Source organism: Myotis brandtii, unplaced genomic scaffold, assembly GCF_000412655.1.
Source record: "Myotis brandtii unplaced genomic scaffold, ASM41265v1 scaffold136, whole genome shotgun sequence".
Taxonomy (NCBI): Eukaryota; Metazoa; Chordata; class Mammalia; order Chiroptera; family Vespertilionidae; genus Myotis; species Myotis brandtii.
In genome coordinates this window covers 2,430,767-2,443,358 of record NW_005354829.1, presented here as the reverse complement: position 1 = coordinate 2,443,358, position 12,592 = coordinate 2,430,767, and the positions used below count along the sequence as shown (strand labels likewise).

General features: G+C 38.8%; 1 protein-coding gene across 1 annotated transcript in view; it reads left to right on the top strand.

The window, feature by feature from the left end:
• Positions 1 to 4,461: 4,461 nt before the first annotated feature.
• TMA16 (translation machinery associated 16 homolog) overlaps positions 4,462 to 12,592 on the top strand; it is a 19,701-nt gene continuing 11,570 nt past the window's right edge. Inside the window, exons 1-2 of the mRNA XM_014534992.1 lie at positions 4,462 to 4,607; positions 10,942 to 11,054. Of these exons, the coding sequence (XP_014390478.1) occupies positions 4,605 to 4,607; positions 10,942 to 11,054 (116 nt within the window). The 5' untranslated portion in view covers positions 4,462 to 4,604. The remainder of the gene's footprint in view (positions 4,608 to 10,941; positions 11,055 to 12,592) is intronic.

The following is a 12,592-nucleotide window of genomic DNA, read 5'->3' as shown; positions in this document are numbered from 1 at the left end:
GCGGCGCCGTCCATGGTTCCCGCAGAGCGGACGGTGGCGGCACTGTCCATGGTTCCTGCAGAATGGACGTTGGCGGCTGCCCCTCGGCCGTTAAGTCAGTCGCGTTAAGTCACGTGACGCCCACGTCCTTGCCCCGCCTCCTCGAGGTCAGGAGGTCAGCAACTGCCTGGCCAGGGCTCGCGTGCATGCGTGCGTGCGTTCGCGCACGCCAGACTTTGTCGCGAGAGTGCGTGCCTGCGTGCGTGCGTGTGTGCGTGCGTGCGTGCGCCAGACTTTGTCGCGAGACTGACCACTGGGATGCACCGCCTGCCTCCGAATTTTTCCACCATGTGACTGTGACTTCGCTGCTTTTTCTGCACGTGACCATCTCCTTCCAGGCCCAATGGAATGGGTTTTAAATATGTGCTTTGTTACTTACATGTTCAGCATTATTAACAGTGGCTAAATGTTTGATACCTTTCCTCATGTTATACATTCAAAAGGGAGTTATTCTTATATCCATATGTTATAGGAAGCCATTCTTGAGGTTGTGGTTCTTTTATATGCATTGCTTCTGTTTTGGAAACATAACTCTTTACAGCAGAGCATCGATAGACATTATCTAAAGTCGCTTTCAGTCTAGCCAATTATGGAGATACTATGTCAACATAGGCTTTCTTAGAGCAATCGAAGATTCCGACTTAGAGATAAAACTACAGTGACAAATTTGGCCAAAAATTACAAGATCAAATCCAAAACTGCTCAGTGGCAGGGTATCTAGAACTGCAATTTCCCCCAGTATACCCTAAAATACTATTACTGTTACTACAAATAATTCTTAAAACAAAATTAACTTCCTTACTCATAAAACTAAGTTTATGCCATTGAGTTCTTCTAGCAGGCAAGGGTTCTAGCTTGTCATCAAAAACATGAAACACAATGACAGGATATCATCTCCCATGCTTTGATGTTAAACATCTTGATTCTTGAGTAATAATTCTTAACGTTGACTTCACATTAAAATCACGACACTGAAAAAAATAAAAACCAAACAAACAAAAACAATACTGGGTTCCACCCCAGACAAACTGAATTTGAATTTCTATAAGTAGAGTTGGGAAGCTATATTTTTTAAATGCATGCATTGTTTCTAATGTGTAGTCAAAGTTGAAAATAGTCATCTGTAGATGGAGTAGTGGTTCCTAACACTGGTTGTACTTTAGAACTATCTGGGGAGTTTTTAAAAATCTCATGTATGGTATGCACTCCGAACCAATTAAATCAGAATTTCTGGGTGATGTGTCTGGGCAGCAGTAATATTAAAAGCTCCCCGGAGGATTTCAGTGTTCAATCAGGTTGTAAACAACTAACTAGGGGTTTTGCTACTCTTTATATGTTCCTTACATTATAACTCAGAAAAAAATATTTTAAATGTCATTTGCCATTTAAACTAGTTTTGTTATTTTCAAGGATGCATATTCAAATAAATCATAATAGTATGACAATAACAAGATTTTAATACTTGCCAAAGGAATGTTGGAAAGAAAAGTCCTTAAGAGGTCATCTTGTATTCCTCACTCCCAGTGCCCTTTGCAAATTAATGTTCACTTATACTTTTGGAGAAAGGAGAAGAAAAGAAAAACAAAGTAGAGTTGGACTAGGAGTAAAGATAGGAATTAGAGAAAAAAAAACACATTCAGCAAACAACTAGGGACTGACTGGAAAGCAGTAATATTAACAAAGGTAGCTCACTATTATTTTGGCGAGAAGAGTTCTAATAAATCCAATTGAGAAAGGAGAAGAAAAGAAAAACAAAGTAGAGTTGGACTAGGAGTAAAGATAGGAATTAGAGAAAAAAAAACACATTCAGCAAACAACTAGGGACTGACTGGAAAGCAGTAATATTAACAAAGGTAGCTCACTATTATTTTGGCGAGAAGAGTTCTAATAAATCCAATTAGTAGTAAACATAATTTAAAAATGATCTGTGAGATAGTGTTCATATGAAAAAAGATCAGAGAAATAGGATCTGCTTTACATTTCTTTTCAAGTTCCCAAATTCTTCCATTCATTTAAAGCATTGCACAACTATTTCCTAAAGTATTAAATAGAAAGTCTTTAACATTACAAAAGGTCAGTTTTGTTAAGAAAAGAATCTGGTCTTGGAGATTTAATACCCTAGGTAGTGAATATGAATTCCCTGTTGTCATTCAATAAGACTGGATTTTTATACTATAAAGAAAATAATATTTTGTAAATTACATGTAAAGTATTTTAAAGTGATATATTTTTTAAAAGTCTGGAAAGTTATGTATTAATTTTTAATAATATTTCCTTTAAGCATTTTCATCTTTTAGTTTATATTTACAAGTATACAATTGAAAATAACCATGTAAGTATAGAGTATGCTGATAATGTAAAATTACATAATGTGGCTGTGAACACAACTTAGCCAAATAAATCAAAGACATGATACCACATTCTATTTTCCCTATTAAGAAGAGGTTATCACTGACAAAAGGCGAGCCAAATATTTTTAAGTCAACATGCCAAGAATTTAGTTGTCTTGGAAAAATGTCCATTACTCATTTTAGGGATCATTTTGGAAGACAGTCAAAAGTTTTCTGCAAATAGGAAGAAACTATTCATTTATTATTTTTTGGTTTATCCACATGAAGTAGGGATTGGCAAACTCAAGTGCCTATTGGGCTAGAAATGTACCATGAGTTTATGTCAGATGTTATATGAGAAGGATTCTCTGACAAACTAGAGAATATAAACCCATTTAAAGGCATTTAAAATTTAAAAATTTCTGAACACTGTGTTGGAAAAAAAATAACACAAAACATATCCTCAAGGTGCCAGTTTTGATCCTTGATTTAAAATCTATTAAAAATAAATGTTTTATCTTACCTTTGTGTAATTTATTTGCTAATTTTTTCTAATAGTATGGAAAAGTATTTATGGTAGTGTGTACTTCAAATAGAAATAAAACCTATCAGCATCACTAATAAAAATAGCTTTGGAGAGAAAATATAAATTGCAGAATTGATAAGTTCAATTTCTACTTGGTTTTAGTAGAGGAAACAACAGACATAATGATTGCTCCAGAGGTCTACAATGATTTATGGAAAAAATATATATATACACATATTCACTTTGTGAGGGTGAGTTGTATTTAGAGATTGGGAACACTTAAGTTTACTTATATTTTATCTGAACTGTTGAGTTTTGTTAAAATAAAACTTTGTAAAAGAAATATACAAATGCTGAGTTCATTTTTTTCCTTCCATGTTTTGAATTAGTTTAGTAGGCCGAGTATGTAGCAAGTGAAGATAAGATTCTTGCATAAGACATTAGGTTTGGGGGTGGGTAATGTATTCTTGCAAGCATTGGAAATAGTATTCTAAATAGACCTGTTAGGTCAAGTTGTTTTGTGGTTGTTTTCAAAATCATTTTTAACATTTTACCAGATTTTTTCCTATTAATTACTAAAAAAGGTAATTTACCACCAAGGCAGTTGGTTTTTCTTTCTTGAAAATTTATCAGTTCTTTTCCATTATATATCTGGAGCAATATTATTAAGCACACATATATTTAAAATAGAAACGTTTTATCTTTATGAAGTAATCTTTTCTATCTACCATAATACTTCTTGACTTTGTCTTTTTTGTTTAATATTGATATATCTATACTAACATTCTTTTCATTAGTATTTGCTTACCATACCTGTCCCATATTTTTTAAATTTTGTTTCCTTATATTTTAGATATCTCTTACAAACAGGACATAGTTGTGTGTTTTAAATCCAATATAATATGTTAATATTTTAATTAGGGCACTTAGTCCACAACCATATGGATTTAAATCTACCACCCCATTTTTATTTTCTATTTCTCTTACCTTCCTGTTTCTCTTTTTTTTATTTCCCTGCTTTGAATGTGTTTTTAAAAAATTATTCATTTATTTTCTCTGTTTGTGTCCTGTTTCTATTCTTTTAATGGTTGCCCTAGAAATGAAGCATGTATTCCCATTGTATCTGTATCTAATGTTAACAAATACTTAACCAGTCTACACAAACACACACCTCTCTCTGCATTTGTTCAAGCTCAGGGAAATATCTCGAAAGATGTCTGCACACTATCTTAAGCAGTTGTTGGGTGACGGAGTGTGGGACTGGAGAGGAGGACCAGGGGGTTCATTTTGTCAGTCCTGAGCAGCCCCCAAGAGCCCAGGAGAAGAGCCTCGTCCGGCCTGGAGTTGTGCACCTGGCTGATGCCCAGGACCCGCGTCCTGGCCTGGGGCGCCCCGAGCCTGAGCGTCCGGCGTCAGGGAGCCGGATTCACCCTCCGGCCAAGCTCCCGCCCTCGCGCGTCGCGAGCACGCGGGGAGGCTGCCGCCGGGCTAGGGCTTCAACGCCAACGTGGGCGAAAAAAGACCAGGTCGCAGTTCCCCCGGACGTTTTAGAGCGACGTACTCGCCCCGCCCCTTCCGGCCGGGTACGCCCCTGCTCCTCCGGACCCCACGTGTGTTCTGCCTGGATCCCCTGTGTGAGCTGAGGCGCCGCCGTCGGTGAGGCCGCCCGACGTGGAGTGCGGAGGTCCCCGGGGCGCGAGGACGTCACCATGGTGGGCCCCTCCCGTTCCTTTGAGCCCGTTTGGCTCCCGATCGGGGAGGCAGGGGGAGGTCTGGGGAAGCTGGGAGAGGAGCACGCGAAGTGATTGTCCCAAGGGGTGCCCCGAGATTGGTGGCCGGGAGGAGGGTCCCAGCCCGGCGTCCGGACCTTGAAGCTCTGCTCCCGAGTTCCCAAGTCCTCGCAGGCGCCCTGCCCCTTCTCGCCTCCCTCCTGCTTAAGTTCTTCCCCGTCGCGGAAAATCCTCAGCTGCACGTGTTCTCGCTATTGCTATTCGGCCAAACTCGTAAACACGCTGCTTCCATGCCCTGTGCCGCTCCTCCTGCCCGTGTGGGCTGCGTGGGCTCCGCCGCCGCCTCTTTGGTCTCCAGGCACCGCCCTCCAGGGCCCCACTCTCCCCCCAAGTCCTGCCTCCACGCCCCCCGTTCCCACTCAGACACTGAAAAGTGTTTTCATTAAAAACTGAGATGGGAAAAAGTATTTATGTAAAGCCCACTGAAGTGTAAAGACGAGCGGTATAAGGAACGCGTGTTTATCCATTATCCGGTGTGCCCCTTCGTGATTAGCCATCAGGAACTCTTCAGAGGTCAGCAGTATCCAAATTCTGTGTTTGTAATTCCCTTGCTTGCCTTTATGGTTACCACTTATGTTTGCATCCCAAAACTGTTTCTTGTTTCTTGCTTTTTTCACTTATAATTATGCTCTTGAGAATAATTCTTAAATGGGAACATGTTTTATAACAACTAGTGTTTAATAAAAACAACATCATAAAAACTTGGGATACTCTGGCTACAACGTACGTCTTTTTCCTCTTCCACGGATCCTTTGTTTTTGTTGTGGGGCTGTTTCTGTCTTTCATGTCTACAGTCTTTTGGCTTTAGATTATAGTCAAGTTTGTGTACATTCAGTTTTTGTTTCTCGCTACCCTTGTGCTATTTCCAGCCTCTTACAATTTCCTTTTATAGCCTTCCCTTTTCAGAATGGAACATTAAAACACTAATAATGGGATTGGAGGTGAGTGATTGGGGTTGATTGGCATTCGCCTGCCGTCCTTGTCCATGAGAACTTCACTTTTGTCAGGCTGGATAGTAGGAGTGTATTGCCTTGTTGTAAGAGTCAAAAGAGGGGCATATGAGTCTGTTCTCTTTGGCACATTTCCCGCCCTTTCGTTTTTCTGGTATATCTCCTGTGACTCTGCTACGTCCTCTCTTGTACTTAAACTCAGCTTGGAACTGGGAGTTTTCCATCCACACCTTTATATCAGTTCCTCTAAACTTCTTTCAGTGCAGCTCAGAATGTGGGCTATGGCATCCCAGAGGACTGAGTTTGGCACCTGTATCTTTACTAAATGATGATCTTGGCGAACTTACTACACCCCTCTTAGTGGTCATGCCTATTAAATTGGGGAAATCATAGTGCCTACCTCAGAGAATTGTGTAAACCAATTATCCCAATATCTGGTATTTAGTAAATGTTAGTTGTAATTAACTTTCGTAACAGTAGTCAATAGTAACAGTACAGTTTGTAGTTGTCCACTTTTGTTTTTTGTTCATTTATTTTTGTTTATTGTGAATCTTTCTTAGAGCTCTACAAGTTCATATAAAAATTTAACTAACATGACTGTTCAAATTCATCCCATTCAACACTTTTTATTCTGCATTTAAAAAAAGATTCTAGTGCTTTTAAGTTTCGTGTGTGCTTGGCTACTAGGCAGGCACTCACAGGTATACTTTTTTTTTTTTGTATAAGCCCATTATTTGAGTTTAAATGTGCTTATCTACTTGGCTAGATTATAAACCATTAAAACATATGCCATTGTCCTCCCTTGATTACTGTGGGCATTAACTATAATTGACTACCTAAATACTCCTTAATGACAAGAATTGTGTGCTGTTGGTTTCACACCTACAAATGTGAGCTATAACAGCAAATCAGCTTAAACATTTTGGTTTTTTTTTTTTAAATTTGTTTGTTTGCTGTATTGAGATGTAATTGACATGTAACATTGTATAAGTTTAAGATATACATCGTGATTTGTTGAATATATTGTGAAATTGTTGCCACAGTAAGCTTAGGTAACAATCCCCCACTTCACATGTTACCTTTTTTCCCCTGTTGTGAGTACTTTTAAGATTAACTTTCTTAGTAACTTTCAAGTATATACTATAATATTTTAACTGTAGTCACCATGCTGTGCCTTAAATCCCAGAACATAATCATCTTATAACTGGAAGTTTGTATCTATTGCCACCTATCGATTTCTCCCTCCCACCCCACACCTCATCCCTGACAACCACCTTTCTACCCCCAGTTTCTCTTTGTTAGTTTTTATTTTAATAGGAATATGTGAAGCATATTGCCCCGGAAATACCTCTCTGTTGCTGTTTTTTGAGTAAACTATGTTTTCTTCTGTAACTCTCAGTATATACTATAATAAATAGTTTAGAATTTTCTGAAGTTTAGAATTTTCCCCACTAAAGATTGTGGGGAAAAGATACTTTCAGTGCAAGTTTTCTGACTAGAATACTTCTGGGCCAGAAACTTTTTGAAGTACGATGTAGTCAGTTATTCAGAACAATCTATTAGTTATGCCTATGAAAAGAAATTTTATTTTTGCTATCTCTTTGAAAGTTAAATTTGGTATTTTTTAAAACATAAAATGTTAATCTTCCATTGAAAGTGCACTTTTAACTCCCCTAGTTTTGTTATCTGTTTATGTTCTGTATTATTCATGAATCATCAGACTCTCTACGAAATTCATTTGGAGAACCCCTGACCAATAGAGACTAATTGCTTTTTACTTAAGTCTATATTGAATAGACTGCTTAATAGATTAACATTTTATTGACAGGGTTTTACTTCAGTTTCCTTGTTGAAGCATTTTGTTGTGTGTTTTTTTTATTGTGATATACTGAAAAATAGGAAAATGTTTTGAAATTTAGTGTTATTTCTGTGCCTTATTAAATATACATCCCCTGCCTTGAGGCAACCTTTTTATGAATAAGTTATTATAAGGAATCATAAAGCACAGTTGAGTCAGAATACATGTTCAGTTTCTTTGTACTAAGTCTCGAAGGTTCTTTACCTGAGATCTTCTAAAGCTCTGAGGACATTTTCATACTCTAAGGGTATCAAAGTATTTCTTGTTCTAAATAAATTTTTTAAATCTTTAAAGAAAAATTTTTATGGACCTAACTGTAGTTGTTAAATTTTAGCAGCTTCAGATAGCATCTTTTTTCTTTTTGTGACTTTCATTTTATTTGTTAGGATATGAAACAAAGATATCTTTTTAAAGAGCACATCTTTGCTTTATTTTGTTGTTGTTTTGGTTTTTGGTCTTGAATTAGTTGATCTCTCTGGGTAACAAGCTATTCCAAAATTTAATGGCTTAATACAATAGCATTTATTATCTCACAGTTTCTGTGGGTCAGGGATCAGGCATGGTTTACCATGTCCTTGCCTCTACGTTTCTTACAAGGTTGTCTTCAAGGTACAATCTGAGGCTTTAGTTTAACAGGGGTGGAGAATGTCTGGCCCAAGGGACGTATAAGGCCTGTGAAATCATTTGGTCTGGCCCTGCCAAGGCATTAGGGGTGAGTTAATTAAATGTTTGACCAAATATAGGATGCTAATTTTTAAGCTGATAATTTTGTATGGCCTACAAATGATTTAAGTATCCAAATAGCCCTTGGCAGAAAAAGGTTCCCCATCCCTGGTTAACCCCAAGTAACAACTGGGGAGGATCCACTTCCCAGCTCATTCACGTGGTTCTTGGTACATTCAGCGCCTCTTGGACTACCTGACAGGGCCTCAGTTCTTCACTAGTTATTGGCTGGAAGCTTCTAGGTAGTTGTCACATAGGCCTCTCCATAGGACAGCTCACGACATGATAGCTGGTTTCCATCAGAGTAAGTCAAGAGAGTAGGTAAGACAGAAGTCAAAGTCCTTTCTTTCAAAACCTAACCTCGGGGTTGAAATCTCATCGCTTATGCCAAATGTTTACTAAAAGTGAGTCGCTAGGACTACGCTCAAAGGAAGAGGATTAGACATGAGCATGAATATCAGGAGGTGGGATTCATTGGGGACCATCTTAGAGGCAACCTACCATGAGTTCTGAAAGTTTTTACTTGATACATACTTGCTAGGTAAACTTCATGCAAAAATTTTTTTTATCACACCTTCCTCTCTTCCCTGCTCCTCATCTCCACAGGAGCAGAGGCACACAAAAGAATCCACATACTGTTTATGATGGTTTTACTCTTCCCTTATACCTGTAACCAATTTCCAGTGCCATTTTGTGTTGCAGACCTGGAGCTATCTTTTCTGGTCAGGTTATCAAGAAGCAAGCAACAAATCTTTGTGGAATATTTTAGTAAATATTTGTTGAAGGAATGGGTACATGTGTGAATGAGGAATTGGTGGTCCTTTTAATTAATTCTGTCTGGAGAGTTTTACAAAGGAAGTTACTGTGAGCTGTGTCCTATCAAAGGACAAAGAAAAGTATTTTGTAGGCAGAGGTGACAGGTACAGTCTCAAGAACTTACAGAACAGTAAGAATGTTTAGTAAGAATGGGATGGTGGATATTCCGAAGGAAGAGAGAGAATGCTGGAGAAGTAGGTTGGGGGTAGATTGTTTTCCATGTTAAGGACTTGGACCTAACTGTCAGCTAGTAGAGTGAGTTAGTGTAGAAAAGTAAGCTCTTGTGACTTCCATGTAAAAAGGACTGGCAGTGAGAACCTAAAGGCCATCCTAGTCATGAAAGGTCATGAAGCTGAATTAAAGCAATGGTAATATTTTGAAGAGAGTATTTTAGAAACATTTGACCTTTTTGAATATTAGATATGTTAGAGACTGCTAGCTGTTTCCTAATAGACTCTTCTACCGCAATTTATATTTTCTGAGAATAAAGATTATATTTATTACTCTCTCTCATACAACTCTGATTAAATTTTGGTCAGTGGTATGCAAGCAGAAGACTGCAACTTCCCAGATCTTGCTCTTAAAGGAAAGGGGTATGCCTTTTGATTTTCTTTTCTTCTCACTGGCTGCAGTTTAAGATCTTGCTCTTAAAGGAAAGGGGTATGCCTTTTGATGTTCTTTTCTCCTTCTCACTGGCTGCAGTTTGGACTTGGTGTTAAGTCACCTTGAACTGTAGGGTGTCCCAAAAAAATGTATATACACTTTAACAGCTGATAGCTGTTAAATGAAAAGGAAATGTATTTTAATAAACACCGCCTTTACATTACTCAAAGTGTGTGTATACATTGTTTTGGACACGCTGTATATATATATATATATAGGAAGTTATAGCCTAAGGTTATTAGATAATAAAATGGAAGTAGCCTGGATCTCTGAGAGCTTTGTGGAGCAGAGCCTCTAGCTTCTACTTTTTACATGAGAGAACTTTATCTGGGTTAAGCCGTTGTTATTTTGGGTGTCTATTATAGGAAGCCAAACCTAATTTCTAAATAATAGATAGGTGTAATAGGATACAGAGTTATGTAGGAATAGACTTACTATTAGAAATGTCTAGGTCAGGGGTCCTCAAACTTTTAAAACAGGGGGCCAGTTCACTGTCCCTCAGACCGTTGGAGGGCCGGACTATAGTTTAAAGAAAAACTATGAACAAATTCCTATGCACACTGCACATATCTTATTTTGAAGTAAAAAAACAAAACGGGAACAAATACAATATTTGTATTTGCATGTGGCCCATGGGCCATAGTTTGAGGACCCCTGGTCTAAGTTTAGAGAACTGAATGAATTATGACCTAGGTACCTGGCATAAGGCTTGAATGGGAAAATAATTGTTTCCTTTGGGGGTGTGCTAATTTTGAGATGGCTCCTATTATTTCCTCTGTTCCTATTTTCCTATGTGCCCAACTTTGATTTTGTTTGATTCACTGCCCAATCTGTTCCATGTGCATCCTCTCCAGTAAAGCTCCTATTAATATCTTATGTTCTTTCTGCCCCCTTAACTTTCTTAACTGTAACACAAATTTCCAGTTGTAAGACCCTTCACTCTCAGCATTCACTGTACCTACTTTGAAGAGGGAACAGCTGAAGAGCTGGCTTTATTGACTCTGTTTGTTTCTTTAATTTTTTTACATCATGGAGAATAGTTCTGAATATATCATTTCTCTTATGACCATGGAAACAGACTGTTTGAATTACTTAAAAGATCTGCCTTATCTTCTGAATCCTGATGTAGTGTTTCAGGCTCAAAGTATTTCTGTTATGTTATTATTTTTAACATTTATTTCTGAAGAAAAATTTTTGACATAAATTAGTTATATATCTGACTATCATATGTTTTCCTACCTTTTAGCCTAAAGCACAAAAGGGAAAAGGTGTAGGACGAGAAAAAAAAGTCATCCATCCATATAGTAGAAAAGCAGCTCAAATTACGAGGGAGGCCCACAAACAAGAAAAAAAGGAAAAGTAAGTGTCTTTTTATCATTTGTATTGTGCTTTGGTGAAAAGCCCATTTATACATTTCTTCCTCATTAGTATTCTTCCTTTAAAAATTATATTAGCCCTGACTAGTGTGTTGAGTGGTTAGAGTGTTTGCCCGAGCACCAAGGGTCATGGTTTGATTCCCTGTCAAGGGCAGGTATCTGGGTTGTAGACTCTATCCCTGGCCCCACGGTGTGTGCGAGAGGCAACCAATCTGTGTGTCTCTCTCACATCAATGTTTCTCTTTTTTTCTCTCCCTCCCTCCCTCCTTTTCTTCTACTCTCTCTAAAAATATCCTCAGGTGAGGATTTACTAAATAAATAAATAAATAAATAAATAAATAAATAAATAAGAGATATGTTATGGGTTGGAGAGTGAGGACATGAATATGAAGAGGTAAGAATCAGTGGGGACCATTTTAAGATATTACCACCTTTTGTTATTCTCTGCCTACCAAAGACACTTGGTTTTCTAAGGAACAAAGGTAGTCAGGCAGCTTGGAATATCCATACTTTTTTCACAGAACCCAGGATTCTTTGTACCACTTCCTAAGGCAGTGATGGCGAACCTTTTGAGCTTGGCGTGTCAGCATTTTGAAAAACCCTAACTTAACTCTGGTGCCATGTCACATATAGAAATTTTTTGATATTTGCAACCATAGTAAAACAAAGACTTATATTTTTGATATTTATTTTATATATTTAAATGCCATTTAACAAAGAAAAATCAACCAAAAATATGAGTTCGCGTGTCACCTCTGACACGCGTGTCATAGATTCGCCATCACTGTCCTAAGGCTTCTTTTTAGGGAGAAGTAGAGGGGGCAGGGATCTGGGAGGACATCTGTTAGGATGCAGTGCCTTTGTCCAGTGATAGAGAATACAGAATCAGATCTGCTGGGTTGATCAGATCGACTCTTACTGATGGCCTCTGAATACTTAAAGATGTTGCAAGAGTGAATAGCAACAGAGTTAAGAGTTCAAACATGTTCTCATCTTCAGTATTTGAATGCTCTAATTTAGAACTATGTGAAATACTGCTTCTGTTCATATTAAAAGAAACTGGTATGGTTTGAAGACCAGCACATTTCAAGTAATGCTTAATTTACAATAGTAGCAAATGGCAATTCTATATCATGATTTTAGTTTTATTTTAGGACTAGAGGCCCGGTGCACAAAAATTTGTGCACTCGTGGGGGGGGTCCCCCAGCCCGGCCTGTGCCCTCTCGCAGTCTGGGACCCCTCGGGAGATAACGACCTGCTGGCTTAGGCCTGCTCCCGGGTGGCAGAGGGCAGGCCCAATCCCTAGGTGCAGCCCCTGGTCAGGCTCAGAGCAGGGCCGATTGGGGAGTTGGGGCGCCGCCCCGTCATGCACAGAGCAGGGCGGATCGGGAGGTTGCAATGCCACCCTCAGTCACGCTCAGGGTAGGGCCGACTGGGGGGTTGGGGCACTGCCCCCTGTCACACTCAAGGCAGGGTCGATGGGGAGGTTGCAGCACCACCCCCTGTCACACACAGAGCAGG